Source organism: Mya arenaria, chromosome 12, assembly GCF_026914265.1.
Source record: "Mya arenaria isolate MELC-2E11 chromosome 12, ASM2691426v1".
NCBI classification, from domain to species: Eukaryota; Metazoa; Mollusca; class Bivalvia; order Myida; family Myidae; genus Mya; species Mya arenaria.
The window spans coordinates 27,266,609-27,292,832 of NC_069133.1; the positions used below are offsets into that span (position 1 = coordinate 27,266,609).

At 37.5% G+C, this 26,224-nt stretch overlaps 1 protein-coding gene across 1 annotated transcript; it reads left to right on the forward strand.

Annotated features, from left to right (window-relative positions):
* The first annotated feature begins 9,908 nt into the window (after positions 1 to 9,908).
* On the forward strand, positions 9,909 to 24,720 carry LOC128212508 (zwei Ig domain protein zig-3-like). The gene is made up of 8 exons (XM_052917993.1): positions 9,909 to 10,059; positions 11,752 to 11,844; positions 20,635 to 20,671; positions 21,441 to 21,607; positions 21,835 to 22,033; positions 22,427 to 22,483; positions 23,022 to 23,299; positions 23,498 to 24,720. Exons 2-8 carry the CDS (start codon positions 11,758 to 11,760, stop codon positions 23,507 to 23,509), a joined length of 837 nt encoding a protein of 278 aa, XP_052773953.1. The 5' UTR covers positions 9,909 to 10,059; positions 11,752 to 11,757; the 3' UTR covers positions 23,510 to 24,720.
* The last annotated feature ends 1,504 nt before the right edge of the window (positions 24,721 to 26,224 follow it).

Below are 26,224 nucleotides of genomic sequence, written 5' to 3' on the forward strand. Positions count from 1 at the left end.
TTTACTCTGATCTACTATCATTTCACATGGTAGAAATACCGTGTTTTTGCACCTTTCTTTCAAATCAAACTTGGTATCCCCCCCAAAAAACTGTTGCTCTAAACCATGTCAAATATCTTCTAAAGTAATTGACGAAATCTGATCATTTTAACATTGTCATAGAGCTTAAAAGCCTAAGCTACAATGAAAATACAAATTTTATATTCGTGCCTGCTACAATTCTAACAAAATCAGACGTGATGTGCAAACTCAGCACTGAAAATGCGAATAACGAAACAATGAAGATTAAAAAACTACGAAATTTCCACCTAAAACACGTTTTATTCAGACTTACATGCAAACCTTGTGTAATGAAGCTTGCAATATCATCCTAACCGTTGAGAACTAGATGATTAAGACGCGTATTTATCATATCGAACGTGTTTTTGTTGAAGTAAATCTACTTCATCTTGCAATGTTGACCTTGATCGCGCAGTCAGTTATGTCTTTAATGTAAGAAGAGTTTTCATTGGACGTAAGTGACGTTATTAGATTGCTCTCAAATGTCGAGCGAACGTGAAAGTAGAACGAATAGGCCTCCCTTAAAAATAGAGTCCAATTTTAATCTAAAATGGTGATATTTTGGTGTACTCGATGCATCTTTTTCTACTTCTTAGACATGAACAGTTCACTAGGACAATTTTAGCGGTTTCGCGCGCCGGATGCGCGCCCCAACCACCACCACCACCCACCACCCACCAGCCACCAGCCATCACCCACTAGCCACCACCCACCACCACCACCACCCACCAGCCAGTGCAAAAAACAATCACATGATTATGGTAAGAACTTCATTAAACATGAGCGCAACATCAATTGAAATAAATGCGTTTGTTTACCCCGTACATGTTCCCATAAGGCTCTTGGCTTCTGTTCATGCGTGTTTGCATTCATTTATACGTTCAAATGAAATGGAATCGTGTCACGCTATGGTTTCACGTTGGGGCAGGTCAAATCGCTCTGCGCATGCGAACTGGGATATAGTAGGTTAAGTTTGTAATTTTTAAATCCTCACAGTCAATGATACTTGATTTGAACAAAGTATTTAAATACGAAAGTATTGTTTGAATTAATTATTGGTATTGGGCAATCACTAATATATTTAAAATTCGACAAAGACAATGACTCGGTGCCACTTAGGATTAAATTATTAGAGAACAAAATAAAAATTACTACATAGCTATGATAGAGTCTCAGATAATTTCTGATTAAAACCCGAGGTCCACACGATGCTCTATTAAACAAAAATGTATGGGAATTCATTAAAATTGCATGTGAATTTTTTTGGCTGGGCTATATTGTTGCTTCATTCTGAATGGACAAACAGAAATGTCTCGCTTTTCCATTAGCTCGAGTAGATATTTTCTGAGAAACAATTGTAAAGTTCACATTTTATCAGCCGGCGCCTACGCCGGACACACTCTCCGTAAATAGTATAAAGATGTCCATTCCCGTGTCCATTCTGCAGTACATCACATAAAACCAATTGCGCGCAACAAAAACAATCTATAAGTAAACAACATTTCCCCTGTTTATTGCCGTAATTACGGGAATGAATTGACTTTCATTCAGGCGAAATCTGCATTTACGTAAACGTTTCTCAGAATGTTCTGACAGGCTTTTCTCTACCCTGAAGGCGATATTGTGTTTCCTTTATTTGAACATTGTGACCCGGAAGCGGGATCAGCACGTCAATGGCTAGTATTCCTGCGTCCTCTATATTGAACAATAACTCCTCCACAAGAGACAGATATAACATTGCGTGTATCGGCTAACAAACAGCCCATTGCGTACGAAACCATTATATAGTTCTACTCTCATTATCGTAATTAATTGATCATTATCGAAGTAATAATTTTAAGCCAATGTACAAATGCGTCGTTATAGTCAAGGGATTGATTGTTGATGGTTTCCTTTTTCTTTTGGGACTAAAGTCTATACAAACGATGGAAGAATAATCGCTCGTCAATTGACCGCAATATTTTCCATGCCAATATTTATTTTGACGTCAAACAAGCATTTCTTCAGATAATGTTTCGAAACACAAATGCATTGAAACCAGCGTGATTCAGTCAGTATAATTTTTTTTCGACTATTCTTTCCTGAATGGCAGCTTCTCAGACAAGCCTTTTGGGGCGTCCGTTTATATTCCCAATGCACATTTTGTCTGTCTCCACTAATTTCTGCCTTTTTTTATAATTCCTTCGTTTGCAAACATTTACCACAGTACTCAAATGTTTGTATTTCTATCATAGCTGTAGATGAAGGCAGATTTAGAAATATACCTTAACAATATAGAAAATGTACATATTGCAATATGAATATGATTGAAGATGAATACCATTTTATTCTTATTATGTCAATTTTATACAGATATTAGACACATGTGCTTACCACGATATTATTGTCATTGGCCAACCAAGAAAAAACTATGTAATTTGTTATGTTCTGTAAATGCTGTTAAGAAGACTTGCTCAATACATTTAATTATTGCCATTTATTATTTAAATAGCTATATTTATATGTGTGCTTGAATTTATGCTCTTCTCATACAACATAAATGTCAATAATGTTTTATATTGCCGCCGTGAATGTATATATGCATTTGACTACGAACATGTTAATGTTTATGCCTAATAAAAGTTCTGTTCTGTTCTGTTCTGTTCTGTTCTTTTCTGTATCATTAATTTGTCTATTAATTGTCGTTTCAATGGGGTGTCTTTAAATATGTCTGACTGAAATTCCGACTGTCCGAATGTCTCTGTGTGTGTGTCTGTCTGACCGTCTGTCAGCCTGTCTACTGTTTTCGTGCGACAGTGTCTATGCAAGCGGGATTTCGATATGTATAAAGCGGCACATATATTGTCTCGCTATAGAGCTAGCATTTTATAGCGACGCGATAGAATGTCCGCCTGCAGAGCGAGCGGTCGTGGGTCCGATCCCCACAAGATGCACACAGTAATGTGTACAATTTGTTACAGCTATAACGCAATATATTTTTTTATGAGTGAGCATCAAAAGTTATATTTCACGGGTGGCCTAGCCACAAGTGAAAAAAAAGTTCACGAGGTGAAACATATTGTTATCTTACACAGAAGCAAACTTTTTTTGTTTATGCCTAGAAATATATTTATATAAGATGTCATTTTATTGTGGTTTTTCAGAAAATCGCGTCAATTATATGCGAATTTAAAGTCGGAAATGACGTCGTTAAAATCGTGTCTCAGCTCGGTGCGCGCTGACGGGCAAATTTTCAAAACAGTAAACAATATCAAATTGTTATTTCACTACTTGGAATCGCTCTCAATAATTGGGAAGCATATAATAAAGAGCGTTGGGTTACTGTGTTTACGTATATATCTTTATGTCCGTTCGTCCCCTTTTTGTGCGTATTTCAATGCTTTTAAAAACTCAATTTTATTCTCATCATACAGTCAAAAATGGTATTGTTATTGGTTCTCCTAAACCTCTCAATAAGATTTTCAACATTCCGTTTGGAAAGTGCCACAAGGAACCAAAACCTTCTAAGTTTAATTGTCGCTTGGGGCACCTTCTCAGGCCTACTAAACGCTAGCTCCAGCACTTTTCGGTGGTGCAAATCAGATGAGTTGTGTACACTTCCGTGGTGCAGCTGTGCCTTTTGTTTATTTATACATACGTAAGAATGACTTATATTTCATCTGATTTTTTTTATTAAATGGACAAATTCAGAGAATGTAGTACAAGGTAATAACACTTGTACGTGAAGTTAGCGGCTTAGCGGCCTAGCGGCGTGAAGTTAGCGGCCTAGCGGCGTGAAGTTAGCAGCCTGGCGGCCTAGCGGCTTGCGGCGTGAAGTTAGCGGCCTAGCGGCGTGAAGTTAGCAGCCTGGCGGCTTAGCGGCCTAGCGGCGTGAAGTTGGCGGCCTAGCGGCCTAGCGGCCTAATTATTTTTCTTTTTCCAAGCGTTAATTGGTGCATAAAAACAATTACTATGTCATTGTTCTAGACCGCCAGGCCGCTAACTTCACGCCGCTAATCCGCTAGGCCGCTGAAGTGCTTGCTCGACTTTTTTGAAAAAAAGTTGAAAAAAGCTTCAGAGTGATATTTTGTGCATAAAAAAGTAAATATATCATTGTTTTAGAAGATCAGGCATGTTAAATGCTTTGAAATAGCTGACTGCTAAATCGACTTTTTTGAAAAAAATATGTTAATTATCGCTTATAGCTTCAAAGTGTTAATTTGTGCATTCAAACAGTTAATATGTCATTGTTTTAGAAGAAAATGCATGTATAAATGCTTTGAAATAGGAAACCATTTTAAGCCGCTAGGCCGCCAGGTCGCTAGGCCGCTATCTTCACGCCGCTATGCCGCTAAGCCGCTAGGCCGCTGAAGTCCTCGATCGACTTTTTTGAAAAAAAGTTGAAAAACGCTTCAGAGTGATAATTTGTGCATAAAATTGTTTTAGAAGAACAGACATGTTTAATGCTTTGAATTAGCTGACTGCTTTATCAACGATTTTGAAAACGAAATGTTGATAATTGCTTCAATGTGTTAATTTGTGCACAAAAACAGTTAATATGTCATTGTTTTTGAAGAAAATGCATGTATACATGCTTGGAAATAGGAAACCATTTTAGGCCGCAAGGCCGCTAGGCCGCTAGGCCGCTAGGCCGCTGAAGTGCTCGATCGACTTTTTTGAAAACAGTTGAAAAACGCTTCAGAGTGATAATTTGGGCATTTAAACAGTAAATACATCATTGTTTTAGAAGAACAGGCATGTTTAATGCTTTGAATTAGCTGACTGCTTAATCGATGATTTTGAAAAAATATGTTGATTATTGCTTCAATGTATTAATTTGTGCATAAAAACAGTTAATATGTCATTGTTTTAGAAGAAAATGCATGTATACATGCTTTGAAATAAAAAACAAACATTTTAGGCCGCTAGGCCGCTTACTTCACGCCGCTAGGCCGCTGAAGTGCTTGATCGACTTTTTTGAAAAAAAGTTGAAAAACGCTTCAGAGTGATAATTTGTGCAAAATAGTTTTAGAATAGTTTTAGAATAAAATGTAATGAAAAATGTTCTGAATAGAAAACAATTTAAGGCCGCTATGTAACTATATGAATAAAAAACTTTTATTTATCGTGGTTTTAAAAAAAAACGCATTAACAATTGCTTGGAAATAGAAAAAAATAATAGGCCGCCAGGCCGCTAGGCCGCTAGGCCGCCAACTTCACGCCGCTAGGCCGCTAGGCCGCCAGGCCGCTAACTTCACGCCGCTAGTCCGCTGGACAGCTAGGCCGCTAACTTCACGCCGCTAGGCCGCTAGGCCGCTAGGCCGCCAACTTCACGTACATTTGAAACACTTAAAATGCAGGTTGGCTACGATTCCGTTTAAAAATTGTATGAATGGTGGTGCTAGGCGCCATTCTCTGTCTTGTTTATATTTTTAGATCTGCTGGTATTTCAACTAGTTTTCGATGTTGGCGTTTAGTAGGCGTGCTTCTGGCATTTACCGCACGAGTTGTTAAAACACTGGTCAATGATTAAGAACGAACATAGTTCAAAGCTGAGATCATGCCATTATTCATAAATGTGTATATTTGATTAGAGAACCTCAACTGACGTCAACATAAACACTATCTTCTTCATAATGCAAGCTGTTTAGATTTATCACTGTTTCCATATGAAGAATGTTACTTTCAAGTTCAATTTCCTGTGAACTACGTCTGTTTAATACTACACATTTCAGTTTAAAAAGCAATTCTACGTCATGCTTGAACTTAATAAACTTGTCGCATGTTTTATTTTTATATTATATGATATTCTGATTATACAGTCGGATTGTTTAACAGTAAAAGGATGGCTATCATATATCGTACGTGTATGTCTGATCCATTATCTGTTGGTAATTGAATAAACAGATATTGGATGATTAGTATGACACGGTAAAAAGTATCATTTATGCATAACTTCTGTCAGATTTACTAGTTAGTGCCACACAAGAGCCATGGTTAGTGCCAGGCTATATTTTCCACTTAGCCAACACCTCTTATCAGCAATTCTGGACGAATAATTATATTCAATGTCAACTCTTTTAAAGCTGCACTCTCACAGATATTCCATTTTTCATCTTTTTTATTATTTTTTTTTTGTCTTGGAAAGGGCAAATATTTGCGAAGATATCTACAAACAAATGATATAAGACTGCTGACAAAAAATCGGATCGTAGATTTTCATATTTCCATTCGAAAATGAATGTTTTATGGCTTAAACCGTTACTAACGGATAAAGTAAAATGCATAAAACATCAATTTTTGAATTTAAATATAAAACTTTGCGATCTTATTGTTTTGTCAGAAGTCTTAAATAACTGGTTTCCATGGAATTTCGCAAAAATTGTAACGACCAAGACAAAAAATAAAAAAGTTGTCAAAACGTTCAATCTGTGAGAGTGCAGCTTTAATACAGAACAACAAAATAACAATCAACGTAAATGTCATCTGGCACGTCGGAAGAGGAAAACACTATGGACAAATCATTGAGTGCACTTTCCTCTATAAAAAGTGATAAATTACAGATGAAACCATAGAATATAATTATATAAATATAAAACGTTATTAAATTGTATAAATTAGATGCGCAGGATGAATAACAGGTTTCGAAATGTCATGTGCTAACACGTGCAGATGATTAGCCGTATAAAAGTGACCTAACGTAAGTTAGTTCAAATTATTCCCCTGGAATCAGGCAAAGTCCCTTATTGTTTCAGCTGTTTTCAATGTTTTAGATTTAAAAAATAAGAAAAAGTACACACCATTGAGGGTCGATAACTCATATGACATTATATGGACCGGCCAATCAGCCCCTGAAGGTGTATATGAGCCGAGGTCCATTCACCATCGGAGGCTGTTTGGCTGGTCCTTATAATGCAATATGGCCAGAATTCTTATTCATAATATCCATTCAATTTTGTCAAAAAGGATTTTGATGTGTTTTATTGAGAAAAGCAAATAATGCACATACATTTTTATTTGCAACAGGTTTTCGCCGTACTGAAAATCCCAAAATCCGCACTCACCAGTTTTATCGCAACTCAGAATGAAGGCTTTGATGACTTTCTCAAGACTATAAACCACGTTTATTAAATTTAAAGAACCGTCTTTATCTCATTCGTTTCACACAAAAAAAACATGTGAATAATTCTAAAATACTATTCAGCAAATTTCATCTTCTAAGTCCTTCACCTAGAAAAAAATGAAGATTTGCTCTTAGGTGTGATCTCAAGCTCGAGTGGTCGTAATCATGGCCCAGGTTCCCATTTTCACGATTTAACCTCCCCGACACACACATCCTTTCTTCCAATCCTAATCTCCTTCCTTCCAAGTCCCTCAATCAAACCATCCTCCTCCAAATCCCTTTTCAATCCCACCCCTCAAACCTAATCCCCCTCCCCAGCTCTCTTCTCCCGACACTCGCTCAATATCCGGCCTCCCAAACCCCCTTCCAACCTCCTTTCATGCAATCCCCTATCCAGATCCCAACTTCCAACAACCCTCCTCCCAATCCTCGTCCCAATCGGACTACCAATTCCAATGCCAGCTTACCTACCCCGATCCCTCCACCGAATCCCTCATCCCTAACAATCCTCCTCCCAACCCTCCTACCATTCCAATTCCAGCTTACCTCCTCCCAATTCCCTCTCCCAACCCCCTCCAAACATCCCTCCATTCAATCCCCCTTCCAACCCCCTCCCAACATCTCTCCATCCAATCCCCTCCCAACCCCCTCTAAACATCTCTCCACCCAATCCCTCTCCCAACTATTGAGGACGTTACTGGTGTTGTACGCCTGAGTGTTCGCACACATTGTGAAATGATTTCATTATTGAATGTGAATGAGTGAATGTTAAAGGGGCGTAAATTTGAATTGTACACTTCCCGCAGAGCCAAAATGTATATGGTTTAAAATGTTGGCAGGGTGGTTTGCGTTTTACCCCCCCCCCACCAAACCCCAATCCCTAACCGCACCACCCACAACCAACCACATACACACATCCTTAATTTTTTTAACAATTTCCAGTCCGAAAGTATGCAGTTTTTGGCGTAATTTATCACATCTTTTCTCCTATATTGAAATACAAAGTTAAGTTGGACGATTTAAGGGGGTGCGGATGCACCCCCAATTGCACCGCTAATGGCAATTGGTGGCTCGTTTATGGTAACAAGGGTCAGAGCACGGGCAAACCACACTCGATTAAGCTTTTTTCGCGGCTAGAGAACAGACGACAGATTACATCACGCTTGGCACACTGACCGAATATGGCAAAGAAGTTAATGTAGGTTACACTTCGCACAGACTTCGTAACGAGTGGGAATTATCTTAACCAAAACCAACGACGGTATTCATGATTGCGGAAGTGTTTCAGTTAAGACGCGCGTGCACCGTTTATTATTCTTCCTGATCGAATAAGAGTTATAAGAGTAACCTTATTGCTCCCAGTCCTGTCTGTCGTTTAAGAATTTGAACTTGGGAGTTTGTTTGTATTTTGTTCCAAACAAATCCAAAATGCTTGGTGCTGGTCTTTTGCTAACCTTGTTTAACTCATGCCCTTTGGTTTTATGTCTTCAATTTAATTAGGTGAACCTTCTGTTTTTGAACCAGCTAGTAGTTTGCTTTAACTTAGGACACGCAATATGGACAAGCAAGCATTTGGACAAGCAATGCTTTTGGTTCAATTTGGACAAGCAAGAATAGTGTTTTAAATTTGGACAAGCAAGCCCTTTGTTTTCAATTTGTACAACTCAATTTGGACAAGCATGCATGTTGTCTTCAATTTCGACAAGCAAGCATGTTGTGTTAAATTTGGACAAGAAAGCATGTTGTCTTCAATTTGGACAAGCAAGCATGTTGTCTTCAATTTGGGCAAGCAAGCATGTTGTCTTCAATTTGGACAAACTGAATTTGGACAAGCAAGCATGTTGTCTTCAATTTGGACAAGCAAGCATTTTGTCTTCAATTTGGACAAACTGAATTTGGACAAGCAAGTATGTTGTCTTCAATTTGGACAAGCAAGCATTTGTCTTCAATTTGGACAAGCAATCATGTTGTCTTCAATTTGGACAAGCTCAATTTTGACAAGCAATCGTTTTGACTTCAATTTGGACAAGCAATCATTGTGTCTTCAATTAGGACAAGAAAGCTTTTTGTCTTCAATTAGGACAAGCTCAATTTCGACAAGCAATCATTGTGTCTTCAATTTGGACAAGCTCAATTTGGACAAGCAATCATTTTGACTTCAATTTGGACAAGCAATCATTGCGTCTTCAATTTGGACAAGCAAGCAGTTTGTTTTCAATTTGGACAAGCTCAATTTCGACAAGCAATCATTGTGTTTTCAATTTGGACAAGCCAGCATTATTATTTCAATAACGACACAAGGGTCAAGTGATAAACTGGACGTGTGTTTAGATGAATAAGAAGAAAGCTTACCAATGAGTGGAGAAAAAAAACGTATATTATTGTCGCTGTGTTTTAGTATGCCTTTAATTGCAATTCAATTAACCGGTCATTGCGTTCATTTGCTACCATTATTTTTAAATCTTATAAAACAGAATGACGAATAAGTTACACCTGCAAAACTCATAAAATATCATATTATAATATTAACATCCGACGTTTTGATGGCGTCTAAGTATTTTTCACAACGACGATCATATGAATATGTTAACTTCATTTTTTTTCAATACGTATATTTCAGAAACAGATGTTAGACCAACAAATTCTCGGAATTCAACAACCCAGTGACGCAGAATGCAACAAGTGTGAAGCTATATAAAGGCCAAGCAGGCCAGGAGAAAAGACAGTGGCTTGGTAGTATCAGAAAGCGATTGGTTGAACCCAGCGATGCTCTATACAAGCGACAGTTGACAGTAACATAGCGCTCTTGGACTCTCTCCCATTAATAGTGTTTCAATCGTGCACTGTTGGCATCGCACTCGGATACTTTTAGAATTCTACGCTAAGATAACTTATCGGTAAGTTTTCACAATATGTTTGCTATTAACAGTGCGTTGGAATAATATTACAGATTGACTTGCTACTATAAGTTTAAAACATTTCTTCGAACAATTCGTTCCTTTTATAAAAATCTACTTTATAAATTAGTAGCGTTGTTTATTATGCTATGATTTAAAAACGTTTTGGACAATATGAGTTTTTAAAATTACAGCAAATTTAATCTTATATTATTGTTTATCAGATCGCAATCATCAATATCATTTTAATGTATTTTATATCATAATAATCAGTTTTCATAACAACTAAGTAATTTGTTTGAATGATGATTTCTTAATTACTATTGATTAACTCTATACAATTAACATGATTATCTAATAATTTACATATAAACAGTTCTCTAAATTAGTATTTATTTGTTCCTGCTCTTAGTGGTATTTTCTTTAGCAAGCTATGTAATACATGGACTAGCTCACGTTTTTGAAAAATGCACTTATTTGTATGACGAAATAAAGTGTGGCAAATCCTCCAGCTTTGGAGTGTTAAAACAAAGATACTGGCGGCCAAAACTCTCCAACAAATGTTGACATAAACTCAAATTTTGTCTTTGAAGACACGATTTTGAATAGCGTTAGCGGCGCGATTCACTGAAAGTCAGGCTAGGTTATTCTTATGTTTGTGTTTGAGTCCTTGTTGGCGAAAGGTTTTTTGTCAGTTTTCTATTTTTTCATTGAATTCCGGCGTTGGTTCGGACCTCGGTTAAACCAGAATTATGTTTTATACTTTAAGTGTATTGTTTGTTACTTCGGTATCAAAAAGTAAGATAATTATTATATAAGTGTTTTCAGACAAGGGGAAAAGAATTTTGGTGCCAAAACATGAGCGAGTGCCTTTAATGATTGCAATTACGAAATGTCAATTTCAAGACACGCACATAAGTTTAGAGGAAGACTTTTGCTAAACAATTACATTACTCATATTTGACAGGTTTTTTATTTATAAAGTACACCAGTGGAGCGGTATTCAATATATTCAACATATTTATAAAAGAGCATATCATGAATGTTGTATTTTTATAAAATTATTGATCATTTTGCGTTTCACGTTTTCATTAGTAGGTAGACGAAGAGTTTATCATTCTTAAATTTGTGAAGATATTTGTATCGGCAATTTTAAAAGATTAAGTTTTTCGCATAATTGACGTAACTTCTGGTTATTATTTAGGTTTTGATTGAACATCTTGTTTTTAAAAAAATATGCATTGGAAAAATACTATTGTTTCCGGGTATATGCAATTCCTAGTAATACAATATATCAAGAAAAGGAAAACCAAACTACAAATACAAAGAAAAGCAAAATAATGTTTAATTTGTTTCTAAGAGTTTGTGAAGGTCTGTCCGCGCATATTGGTGGCAATATTGGTTGACCCCGCCGTGACGCCATTACAACTTAGAATGGTTTAGATGCCATTTGTGACATGAGATAGAAGTACTTGCAATTCCCTGTCAAATTTAGACATCTTTAGAGTTGAGGAAACAGATTTTGATACAAGGAGATCCATTTGCGCTTGTAAACATATTTCGGTATGATGCGGTCGGGAATTGAACCCACGACATTGTGCACTCGAAACAGACACATTTTGGGTGTTATATAAGCGCCCGGGCGGTTCAAAGAAAAATCTTTGTCTTTAATATCGTCGTTTTTTATTTCAGCTCAAAATGATTGTGGACGGAGATAGACTAGTGAAACTGATGACTCTCATCTTTACTGCCTTAAACCAAATACACTTCGCCTTTTCCTTTAAGGTAAGTCTGTCCTTAATCACGTATACCTGTTATTTCATTATCCAACCCATCACATATCCTTCGCTGTTTCATTCACTTATGTTTATTTCACATTCACTAAAATAATTCTATCATAAGGGCCTTCCTTCGTTTTACTACCCTATACAACACATCATATACATTTGTCTTTGATTCAAGTTAAACATCTGCGCTCAATTCATCAATCAAAAAATATGTGTGCGCTCATTAAAGGCGACCTATACATATACACTTTGCTTTTTGTTTCAAAATAAATCCGCGGTCATTAAATCGAGTTTTTGCTCTTTGATTCAAGATTCTTTTGCACTCATTAAATCGAAATCCAAATACACTTTTCTCTTTGATTCAAGATACATCTGCGCTTAATACAGGGTTGTAGTTTCCATTATGTCGCTTCGTCCGCAAAAGTTTTAAGGTTCTATCATAATAAGGCATATAATAAAAACTTGAAACAATTGTTTTAATGATATTTTAATCGCAATAAGTTACAGCATGTGAACAGCAAAAGTATATAAATCACGCCACTCGTGAAATATAGATTTTGGAACTCACTTGTGAAATTTATTGAGATCTTATATGAAAAGAATTGTTCGCTCTGTCATCTGTGACATATTCATTAAAAAGTGATCAGGCGCGTAGCTGACTGTACGCAAATACGCAGCTGCATAATAATTTTTGGCAGATCGAACTTTCCGTCAAACCAAAACCCCCGAATTTGAAATAAAAACCGAAGGGGGGGGGGGGGGGGGGGGGGTCAGGGTTGAAGGGGTTAATATGCTGTCCGTCAATGAACTAATTTCGATCTGCGTAATCGCAAATTTTCCCGAGCTACACGGCTGAAGTCTATAAAAATAAGTTTCCGTTTAATTGTGTTTTTGTAATTACGTATATGACATACTATACCCCTCTATCTCTATCTCATTATCCCTAAACCTTCCCTTTTTGTACGCCGGAACCCGGATGTTGTGGTAAGTTTGAGTGCAAACTGGATTCGAATTTCATAAGTGTCAGTGACAATTATAAAAAAAGAGTATCATATATACACCATTTTCTTCGAAAAAAAAAGATAATTGTGCGTTTATTCTATGTCACATAAAATTGTCCAATGAGATCCAAAACACGTATCTCCACTTAATTAGACCGAGAATGCTCTACATTTCTTCAATGAAAAGAATACAATTAATGTTTAAAACAAATTGAGTATGAAGTATTAACCTAATAACCCTTCAAACAACATTTCTGTCTGTCGAACAATAGCGTGTTTAATTGATGGTAAGTTTAAGGGGCTTTCGAAAACTTCGTCTGAGGAGTAATTGGTGTCCTTACTGAACCAAGAGAGCAGTAATGACCTGCGTGGCACCCTACGCCCTACTCATTTTTATATTTAATTGCTTTGTAGGTTATCATTGTACGGTTAAAGGTTTGTCTTCAGAACATTGTTAAATGGCACGAAATTTACTTCAGTCAAATAATACGGATATTTTAACACATATGAATACTGGAGTATAGAAAGTCATATAAATAGAACATTAAAGATTGATCAAGGAAAATAAACCGCAAGATAGCGAAAAGCCACAAAGCTTATAAAAATAAATGCCAGCCTCAGCATGCAATAAAGTCATTCGAAAACATAATCTTATTTATCAGTATCAAAGACTTTTACACGTCATTTCTATCTCAGAAAGTAATCTTATTTATGAAATACTATATCACGATCTCTAAACGCCAGCTCCACCACTTTAGTCATACCATGGTATATACCATAGTTCTATGGTAGAAATTAACACCACCTAACCGTTTGTTTTCGAAATAGTTTTCAGTAAGGTTAAGCTAGTTCGCGTAGAGTTTTGTCCGCAGGTAGTATGCATAACCAGCATAATGTTCAATGAATGATAAACTTAGCAACTTTTGCATTCATTCCAAAAGCGTTAACTTTTTTTATTTTGATATTACTTCAAGCGCAAAACATACTCGATAGCGCCACCACTTCTCGGCAGCGCCACCACTAGAGCAACAGCGCAACCACTTTAATAATATGTGCATTTTTCCTTTTTAAGAAGTGCTTATTAGTTTTGTTGTGTTTTGGCATAGGTACTATACTTAACAGTTATGTTTGCATGCGTGAGAATGTTCTTACGGGGTAGTGTAAGCACCGAAATGTACTTGCTATGCAATCAGATCTCAAAATATGCACAAGTCCTATTCGCGAGAATTGCTCCTGGCACCACAGTTTGCACAATATTGAAACGAAATAGTAACCAGCCGACAGTAGAAGTGTTCTTACACGGTACCACATTCTCCGATTTTCGAAATATGTTCGTTAAATGAAATTATCAAATAAAATATAAATCATACTCACGTTTGTTCATGTAAACATAAGGCACAGCTCCACCACGGAAGTGTCGACAGCTCATTTTCTTTGCACCACCGTAAAGTGGTGGAGCTGACGTTTAGAGGCCGTGTATATACATTAAAGAACACTCTGACAACAAAGGTGTGTACAAATCTGTAAATGATAGAAGTATATGTTCGTTAAATAAAATCAATGTTGGTTGGGAGGCATGTTGGAGTTCTTTCTTAGCGAACCTTCAAATTTTCCCATGATATTTGAATTATCGCCAGAACCAAAACCGAACACAGGTTGTTGGGCCAGTGGTCACCCAAGGTACTTAACAGAACATTGCGTTGTGGGTATACAACTAGCTACTCACTAGCGAATCCAGTCCACCACCCACCAACCCTAAAATTGTCCAAGTTTACTTTTCATCTCAATATAGGAGAAAAGGTAATAATATTCGCCCACAATGCACCACTTTAGATGCACTTGTTTCCGCAAACCCATCTGCTAACATTATAAACCAAATAAATTTCGGTTCAGAGGGAGGCGCGCAATTCAAAAGGTTACGCCCCTAACATACCCCTCCCCCCATCTAATTTAAAACCTTTAAAACCTAGAACAGCCCCTGCTACTGATTGAGGTTCCGCCTTTGAATATTGAATTCTAAAAAAAATGTAGAGCTAAATGTTGGATGAGAGGCAGGTCTGAGATGGCTGCCGTCTGACCGGTGTCAGAGCAGGGATTACTGGTGGAAGTCTGATATCCCGCGAGAATCCCATGGACTCTCTGCGATGTCATTGACTGCAATCTCGCAGTCGTGAACGTCTTCCAGCAGTCATACAACCCATGCTGATATGAATTCAAAATAGCCAATAAACGAAATATAACAATGGCTTTTATCTGCCCGGTAATTACTCATTGTATAATTGTGATGAACGCTTTGACCATGCTGTTCTAGGAATTGCTTACGAATTATGCTATAAGGTTACGATAAAGTAAATTAATACCAGTAGAATACGTAAGATAAAACCGCTGGAAAATAGTTAAGAAACATTACACACCATTGAGGGTCATATGACATTATAAGGACCGACCAGTCAGACCCCAAAGGTGTATACGGACCGAGGCGTTTGCCAAAAACATGATATGGACCGCTGACGTCATAAAAACTGGATTTTTATTAAAATACATTGATATACGAACCGATCAACTTTATATACACAAAGAAGGGACTCATTTATGTGAGGTATAATAAATATTTCAGTAAATCAGCAGTCAGCCGTTTTTGATTGTAATCAGGTGAAGCGGTAGATATAAACAGTGGCTGGCGCAGTTGGTGGGGTAGTTTTCACAATATTATGTAGATCACTAAGAAAGTTAGTGAGATTGTTAGTATGTGCTTACTTAAAAGAAATGGTATTGAAACGGTGTCGCATCAAACCATTGTTTTGTAAGTACATACTTTCAAACTTTAACCATGACTTCGCGGTCGAGTATAAAGTGTTTATTTTTTGAAAATATGTCGTACGTTCATTTTGGAAAATGAGCAGTCAATCAGCCGTTATTAATTTTAATGCTTTAAACCAAGAATGAGTAATCGCTCTAAATAAAATCTTGACTACTAAGCTGATCAAAGGGTTATTAGTACGCACTTACCAAAAATAAATGAACATGCGACTGGTATGCATAATAATAACCGGTTTAACTATTACAAGGAATTAAACAAAAGTTCAAAATCGAGCATGTACTGAAAATATTATGTTCTAGCGATTGCAGCGTTTCATGCCAATGTGAATTTAAGAATAGAAATAAAAGTAAAACAACGCAAACTACGATGATAAGCCCAGTGGATGATAAGCCACAATGCTACAAAACAACATGCATTAAAGACACATTAACAAATCGTCATTGGTAGATGCTGGGCTCACCATTTAGGCATGGTCTGTGAAAACTAAGTAAGAACACTGGGGGTGCGGAATAGGGGCTGGGGGCTAACGAGAGGGGGTGGGGGAAAACGAGTGAGGGGGGCTTACGAAGTCGGGGCTAACGAGGAACAGGAGGGGGTATCGAGGTAAGGGCTTTGGGGTAAGTCTAACTATTTGCGTACGCCCAACTGCAGACGCCCAACCTCAACGCCTCCCCCCGGCCGTCTCCCACAAACACACACACATTTATCAAAGGCCAAAGTACATATACACGCCACATCGGAGTCTGCACCAACGCGTCGGCAATGCGGTATACAATAACAAATAACATCTTATCAACTAAAATTATGACTGCTCAAAGGGCTATACCATCCGCTATCCGATACCACTTGCCATTGAATGAGTCTAGCCGGGGCCACCGTGTCGAGTTCATGTTACAGAATCAAATAATATAGATGAAATATCTTGAACATTTGGGAATGACCAAAGAGACTACTATCAATTCAAACCTCATTGATTGAGCGAAGATTTGTTCCCGAATGGAACCAGATTGGTCTTGTCAAGTCCCTAAAGGCATTAACAAAAAGGTTGTTGGCACCACAATCCTCTCCATTCAGTGCATGAACTGTAGCTGTACAGTCAAGAGGGAGCACTAACTATATCAGAGATTTTTGAGAAACGTGTTGCTGTAATGGATCGGTCGAATCAGCGGACACCAGCACTGTCGCCAAACTTCATACTACATCCAAAAAGTGACTGCGCAGGGATATTGGCAATAATTGTTTCCTTTTTCAGTAATGTGTTTTACGTCCTTTAAGTTTTTTCCATCCTTCCTCGGGCTGGACAGAGATACTGCTCGTAATTGTTTCCTTTTTCTCTTACACTAGCGGTTCAAATGAAGGGGGGGGGGGCGCCCCCCTTAAATTGTCCAAGTTCACATTTTATTTCAATGAATAAAATACGCCTAAATTGCATCATTTCAGACTAGAATATGTTAAAATTTTCTTGGGGGAATACCCTAAAAATCCCATCCCAACACTTAAAACCAAATAATTTTCGGTTCTGAGGGAAGGGCGCAAGTAAAAAGGTTTTCCCCTAAGTCACGCCCCTTTTAATATCGAATCCTTGATTCTCGCCTGAATTAAGTGTTTAAGTTTTTCCAAACCTCACCCGACCAGGTTAAGACGTTGGTCACACATTCAATTACAAATTTGCACACCATTGATATTGTTTAACCTATAAAAAAAATCTTACAATGTAAAGTTGTGGGAAATAGTAATATTAAAGTACGTGCATATTGTGACTTGTTCTTATGGGTTTTTTGTTACAAAGTATTTCGTCACTTTCCGTGTACAATTCTGTCATATGTGATCATGAACATGCTATTAATGCGAATGTGCACTTTTAAATAGTTCATAAGTGATCGAATTCAGTTAATTCACATGTCGGACTATGACTTGCAGATAAACTGACCTGCCCGGGCTATTATCACCCCATCCGGTCCGTGTATCTCGTGATCCATAAAGGACACTTAAAAGTCTGATAGCAATAAGGAGAGCGAGTCACGATAGTTCGATTAAATATTAACCATTTAGAAACATTGCATCATCTCGTCCTTGCCTGAAACCATTAATATCTCTTCCGTTTACTTTAATGATCTACTCTAACTTGAATGGGTTCGGTGTTCTACATTCCAAATAAGGAATGGATTCACGAGCGAGTGTATTCAGAATATCGGTCGTCAAAACATTGGCAGCTAATCTTTTAATGTTTACATTCCATCAGGAATTAAAGGTAACTCGTTTATTGATCTTGCAGGTTTATAATCCTTGTAGACCAAAGAACTGTCATGATGTACACACAGTACCTTAACTACATTAAAATATATAATTCACTGAAATCTCATCAAATCAAATATGTCAAGGTTGGTCTTTATTTTTTGCGTTTTAATGGGGTAATGAAACTGAAAACTTAGTTCGCTACTTATCAAAAAGAGGCCTACTATTCTAAGGGTTGTTTATAAGCAAATATTTATTTAAATCCTTCTCAAGTATTTGCAGTATAATGTCCTTGCTCCATTATATCCTATTATGCTTTGTGAAAGACTTCAAAGACCGAAAAATGATTAAGGCTTCTTTGACCATACATAACATGTTGGCATCCAACCAAACATTTATGCGTCTTACTCCAGCAGGGGACAAATTAATATGTCTACGAATATACCAAACTATCGCCGTAAATCCAACCCGCCCCACTCAACATTTCCCAAGTTAACCTTTTACGATGCATTAAAAATACCGAAATGCATAATTTAAATTTAATTTTAACCTCTTTGTGCTCCATGCCGTAGGCCTTTACAGACTTTAGTAACGCAAATCGAAATAATAAGTTATCTTCAGATCTACTTTTTTAGACATGACATGAAAATTTAATTAATGCGCAGGGGTTACGAAACAGAATGGATGGTGCTATACGGTTTAAATAAGTTCGAATTAAAAGACCACTTTATTCAGATACTTTTTAAAGATTGCAACATTTATGTGAATTTGAAAGCAAGCCAAAGAATCTTTCATAAAAGATCTTGGTCAGGAACCGAAGTGAATAGAATAGATAATTTTAAATAATAAAGCAGAACAAGGAAGTGTTGACAATCATTACCTTATACAAATAGTCAAAACGTCTTCAGCCAATATCGGGTTACATTTAATTGCCTTTACACTAGAAATAAATTTGCGAGATGAAAGCAATGTTCATATGACCTTGTACATAAGATTTTATAAGTGGTTATTATGAAACTAGCTAAGGGTATTAAAAATTCATTAATCAACATTATCTATTCTTAGGTAATGGCAGGCTTAAGTCTTATGGGTTATGGTTTGGAACCACTCAAAATCATTTTTATTCGTTTTTCAGTGCCAGTTGATCGTATTAAAAAAAGTAAAATCATGCTAGTCGTGCCTACATCCTTTCAAAGCTTTTATCGCTTTCATTTCTAGGGGAATGCTTACCACTCAACATTTATAGCCATTTGTTTTCCGCGATCACGGATGGGGAGACGCCGTAAGACTTGTGCTCCTAAGTCATGCCTCCTCTAACTTTAAATTCTTATTCCACCCTTTGAAGCAAAGTTAATCGTTGCACGGGTTTATGAATTCATAGCATATATCGATAATAAAAGCTATGTAATTATAAATTAAAGTATTTAAGTTGTTGGTGGTTGTAACCAAGTTAGCGCGTAAAATCTTCAATCAGTTGATTTTCACGAACCAGAAAACTCACACCGCGTGGTGGTTATGCAACTTCTGCACGGTCATGTAAGGTCGACGGTGGCAGTGAGGGGTCACTGTCTCTATGGCCCCAAACGGCCCGTTCGCACAAAGGGACAGACAGATCACTACTTTAAAGACGGGGTTATTCGGGGTCGACGGGCGTTCACCTTAATTGCCTTCTAACCGCACCCTTTACAGAGATCCTTCCACGGGTAATAAATTCAACAATTCATGAATACGACGACCCAGGGCTTAGTGTTTCAAGATTAATAAGATAACCTGATAGAATTCTGGGTGCGGCAAATACCTCCGTACTTTCCCGTGGCTAAATTTAGCAATGACGCATCCCGGCGCAGTGTAAAAGATCACATTATGACAGATATTTGACTTTATTGACCTTGCTCACCTCTCTCAATTTTAGCAAGCCCCAATTTCTGTCAGTTAATACATTTTTGTGGTCACTACTTATATTCAGTGACAATGAACTCGTGTTCAAAACGAGTTTTAGTTTGATTTTATTGTGTAATTTGATGAATGGAGCGGAGCGGCTTTTTCGAAATAAACGTCCGCATGCGTTTCGCATGAGATACTATAACCAATGGTTGACTTAAAATTGATCCCAGTTAACAAGAACATCTTTAAAGCGGGAAATTGATGGTTTTACATGGTAATGCATTACGTAAGAGCAGAATTGCTCATTTCTAAAATTAGCTGCGCGTGCACCAGTTCGATTTCACGTACGGCAGCGCCCTCGGGCTGCCATGATCATGATCATGTTCGGTGTTACAGCATGTCTCAACATTGACAATTTGACAGAAAGTGCAATTAACGTGGCGAAAAGTACAACCTTAATTATAATAATGTCATTAGGTCTTTACAATGAATAGATATTGCATCAGAAGAAAATGAAAATCATAAAAATGAATTAGCAAATAGTCCAGGGCGTCAACCTATTGGGTCCGGGGACATCCCCGCTCGTCTGATTTCTTTTAATACGTATATGGCTAATGGCCCATTTTGACGTTAATCGAAAGGGAAAAAATAACTGAAAAAAATCACAATAGGTCTTTTGCTCTTTCTTTTCAGGAAAAAAATAATGTGAAGGCTCAGGCCTTTAAGCCTATTGAAAGCTACGCCACTAATAAATGTACTCATGTCACAGATTTTAGTTTAGCAACAAAAACGAAGTGTTTATGTTCACTATGATTGAAAAAGTAATTTTATCATTATTATATTTTAGGGATTTTCCATGAGAAGTCCAGAGCAGTTTAGCATGTGTAAGTATTCTTCTTACTATCAAATGTATTATGGCAGTATTTAAATAGCTTTACCGCGTTGTGTTTATCTTGAACCTACAAATAAGGTAGCAAATGTTACCAATGGCCTATTCAAATATTTAAGTTATTCAAAAGTTATAAGATTGTACAAATCTGAGTCACTGGGTTAAATTTTACGCACTGATAATTTACATGAATGAAAAGGTGCGACAGGCATTCTTCACTCATGTTTTATGCGCGAAAAAGTAGTCCCCTTGTAATCGCCCAAGGCAACATCTTATTACGAGTATTTCCGACGTATTCATGACGTTTCAAATCGTAGTAAGCAAGTTTAGCTACAAATCTTTATTAAAGTGACAGTAAGTGAAATACCATTGACAACCATAATGACGTCATTCAGCGACTGCAATTTGATTGGCTACGGGAGAAATGTCTACACCTTTTTCATTGAAGAGTATTCTAGCGCCCAATAAGAATGCGCTGATGAAATCCTCACCTTACTATGAATACTCTGTCTGATAAAATAAATTTCATTATTATACAAGGTTAAGCTAGAGCTACATTAATTAAACGCTCTAAACATTATCATAAAGTGGAACTTCGTTGGTCAACGTCAGCTACTTAGAACGTAAATTCGGAATTCGGACTTCCGAATAAAAAGAAATAAAATAAACTGACGGAATAAAATTTAAAGCTCAAACTTCTAGAAACGTCAATCAAATGCGGACTGTATTTCTTTCACTGTATGCCATCCTAACCTCGTTTGCAGTGGCAAAGAGGGGAGGCGGCGGCGACTGGCGCGTGGCCTTCAAAGGCGACAAGTTCGAGGAGAAGACATTTGCGGCGCGACAAGACGACATCGTGCTTGAGTGCGAGGCGGGCGGAAGTCCCTCGCCAACCATTCACTGGCTCAAGGACGGAGAGCGCATCCAGCAGGTATGACATGTGACACACACCACGTGGTCAGCAGTTTTTACTATTTATTTTTTAAAATTGGATTTGTGTGTTATTTCAATTAAGAATTTTCAGAATGTAATTGGTTTATTTAAAATTCGTGAATAAAATTTGATACTTATAACTATCAAATTAATAATGAGCAAATGTTTTATCGAATTGTTTTTAGAAATAGTAATACATGCCATATCGAATGTTGTGCAATTCAGGGTGTGTCTCGGGACTATTTGGACGATGAGGCGGCGTACGAGGAGAAGCTGAAGGCGGGGGATCAGCGGATGTTGCGGCTGGGAAAGGTCAAGTCCAAGTTGTTCCTGGACTGCGTTTCCGACAGGGATGAGGGTGTGTACACGTGCGTGGCCGAGACGCCATACGAGAGAATAGCACAGACGACCGTCCTTCAAATGGGTAAGTTGCGCCCTGGGGATATAATAGTTGTACTTACTTATTGACGTTTTATTTAGTAGCAAGATGTCTTTTATGTGGACTTTCCTAGTAATGAGTTTTCCAATGACATCACTTTTGGATCATTTCCTTTGGTTTTAGGGTATTTTCTGTGAATTATGGTGAATTTGAGTTTAATTTCGCTTGTTCACACTTTTGGGGAGACAAATATAGCAATCTTATAATTATATTGGTAAACGACAGACTCTAAAACTGTCTGAAGAAAATGTCTTTATTAAAATGATCTTATAATAGTTTTACCACTTATGGTGATAGTAGCTTAAGATATAAAATCATACTGAACATGCTTATTTTCCTGTAAGGTTTGTTTAAAATTGATTTGTCTTATATTTTCAGAAGATAGCATCTCTTCATTATCAAGGAAAAGCTGTTTAACGAAGAAAGCGTTTAGAGGTAATTATTTCCTAATATTTATTTTAATAAACAATTCGGTTTCATACCAGTAAAATGATACACTTCAGTTGATGATATACTTATAAAATAAGTCACAGTTTTTGACCCGCTCATACCTCTTTCTATTGTTCCTTTAAACTTTAAAATTTTCCGTTCATTTGGGTTAAAAGTATTCGCCAAATCTATTTGCACGGATTAACTATTACGTGATATTACTTAAATAGTTATGACAGCAGTAGTTATGGCACTTGACCAAAATAGAAATGGAATAATGACTTTCATGATTTGAGAATTAATTCCGCCAGATTAATCGAGCGGAACATTAAATAGATATTGGCCGCCAACTATTTAATACGCAAATTCTTCAGAGGTCATTGAAACTCGGACAAGCAATGTTTTATTTATATCGGCATTAGTAACGTTCAGGATTTAAGCAAATAAAATTTACACACTGGCGCCTTAAGGCGTCTTATTTGTTAATTATTGTCGGTATTGTTTTTTCTTGTGCAACAAATCTAATAAGCCATTGTTTCTCCAGGTGAGCCGGCGCGGATCCATCTATGGACGGCCGTGCGGGTTGAGTTCGAAAGCGCGCCCGTGCAGTTGTTCTGTCGCGCGGATGGCTACCCGGCACCCACGTGCACTTGGCGATACACAGACGAGGGTAAACCGATCGAGGACGATGAACATCACAAGCTCCTGCCCAACGGCGACCTCCTGATTGGTCAGATCAGCTGGCGGAGAAACATGGGCGACTACTACTGCATGTGCGAAAACGAGTCCGGTGTTGACGAAATCTCAACATTCCTCTACCCAGTAAGTTTCATTTCATTTGTCTTATTCTGATATTGCATTGTCTACATATTATATAAACAAAAATACATTTTGCTCTGTTGGTTAAATAATAGGTGACCGTCCCTTACAAGAACATTAAAATTGCCGTTGGTTAGTTTAATTTTGCGTACTCATATGACTATTTTACAACATTGTTTTAAGTGATTCATTTTCTTTCAGACAAGACCCTGAGCTGCCCAAAGCCTTGCTTAAGATATAAGGAGGAAGTCTGCAGTTCAGCCAAGCGCCATTGCTTCTTTCATATGCCTTAACAATGACGTTCGGGTGTTAACACGATCTACGCGAGAAAACAAAAAAAAACAATCAGAGGACGGAAATCTCAATTCGACTTTCACGTGTTGTTGAACTATCCATACATGTCATTTACCTCTCATTTCGATGTTGTGACAATTGTGATATTGGTGCTGATGTACATTGTGCCAGTAAATTGTAACTTGACAACATGACGGTGAATATGCGCAGTAATTCGTTTTTTGGCGTGGTAGTTTTTGCGCATGCGCTTAATTTCTGTAGACGACTGTATCATGTGACTTAGTCGAAAACTATTCCACATAAGGGTGCCGAACTGACACGCCTTGCAATGTTAAATGTGTTCAAATGACTTGTAATCTATGATTTTATCCTGTATTATTATTGATGTACTTTCCTTGCTCTATGTGCTATTACAGTCATTTTTAGTCATACATTTTCTGTTGGCCATAATTTATAAGGGGGCATTCAAGTCAATACGTATGAACGATAAAAAAACGAGAGTAAAAAACAACTCGAATCGGGTTTGACTCACCAACACCAGTATTAAGACTGAAATGTGTATGAAACTCATCAAAATGCCCCGGAATAAAACGCTGCCATACAGCATAATATAACATTACGACAGAAATATTTATTCAAATGGGTCGATTGTTCAGAAATTTGTTACCTTTCAAATTGTTACTGCTCTGGAAGTTTAATGGATACATTTCAGATCTGCTGTATAACAAACAAGACTTGATACGGCTTTTATATTTAGATCTGTGAACTCACAATCCAATATTTTACGTTTACAAGATAACAACGCTACCTGATGACTTTAACAAAGTTGTGAACAACCGGCCCCATGTAAACAAAGTGCATAATAGTTTACATAGACTTTAGTCAAACTGCAAACGTGATTTATGTTTTTGTTTGATATGTCTCAGCCTATTTAAATCCAGGTTTCCTGTGTAAATACGCATTTCATATTTATTTTACTTATTTATTTTGTTCATGCATTTTTAGCCATCTTTCATTTACATGTTTTACATTCACTGCATTGACACTCATGACTTCATCTTTTGTTTCATTGTGACTATGAACTAGTTATTGTTAAAGGCAATTGAGAGATTAAAACTCAGAAAAAAATACCTCTTTAGTTTTAACATTATCTATTTTACAACGACTGTGGTGGTGGTGTGTAAGCTTATTTATACTTGCACTCGGTCCTTGCCCATTCGGCGAGTGCTCCGTTAAGAATGTCAGTCATTTTAGGGTTTTGGAGCATAGTGCACAGACAGAATGTAACCCTGGTTAGAGCTACCCTGGTTCTTTAACGTGCACCAGTGTATAGCACTGTCACACGGGACCCCCATTTAACGTCCCTCCCAGAAGACGATTAGTATTTTCAGTGATGCGACGGGGAATCGAACCCGCGACCCCTGGATTGATAGTCAAGTGTGTTAGCACTAGACCACGGATCCGCCACTCACACACAACGATTGTGAAGGAAGGTGTGATAATTTATACTAAGTCACTCTCGTTGGCACGATGTAGCGCAAGAGAGTGGTCTTGTGTTGTGGGGGAAACCAATGTGCCCGGAGAAAACTCACTTGTCCGGCTTGGTGACCATTAACCAAACTCACATCGCCCAGGCCGGGTTTGAATCCGATGAGAAGCGAGTGCGCTAACCACTGCGCTAACCGGACACCTCTTTCTTGTCAATAAATTACTAGCCATGCAAACAGTCGACACAGTAAACCCGGAGTTCAGTTAATGTGACTCGCGTATGTTAAGTAGTTGCACTATTTATGACGCAGTAAAGGGTATCTAGTATAAAGTGATAAAAGTATCATTTGGATTGTAAAAACTAAGATACTGGCGGCTGGAACACTTCAACAGATGGTGATATATGCTCAAATATTGTCTTTGAAGAAAGCGATTTTGAACAGCTTTCGTAACACTTTTCAACGGAAGACTTAAATGTAAGATATTCCCAAAATGAATTAAGACTCTTTGCGGGTGAGGGGTTAAGTTGTCAGGTTTCTTTTTTTTATTTTGACTGCACCGGCGTGGGTTTGCACCCCACTAAAACCAGGGCTGTTTATACTTGCATGGTTGTATTTTTTCTGCAATTTCGCTATCAAAGAGTAAATCAGTTATAAAAGAAGTGTTTTCAGATGCATTACCGTGAATATTTTATTTTAGGCCCTTTAAGGCTAATGTAAGGTGTTTTCGGTCTTAGTATTAGCAATTTTGTTCCGCCGCTTGTAGTATATGCTCTGTGCTGTAACAGAAATACAAAATAAAATAGCCCGCGCTCACGTGAGCGACTGACGCAGGGCTGCTCCTTGCCATGCACGGGAAACAAATACACGGCCTCTAAACGCCAGCTCCACCACTTTACGGTGGTGCAAAGAAAAAGAGCTGTCGACACTTCCGTGGAGCTGTGCCCTATGTTTACATGAACAAATGTGAGTATGATTTATAGTTTATTTGATAGTTTATTTGATAATTTCATTTAACGGACATATTTCGAAAATCGGAGAATGTGGTACCGTGTAAGAACACTTTTACTGTAGGCTGGTTACTATTTCGTTTCAATATTGTGCAAACTGTGGTGTCAGGAGCTTTTCTCCCGAATCGGACTTGTGC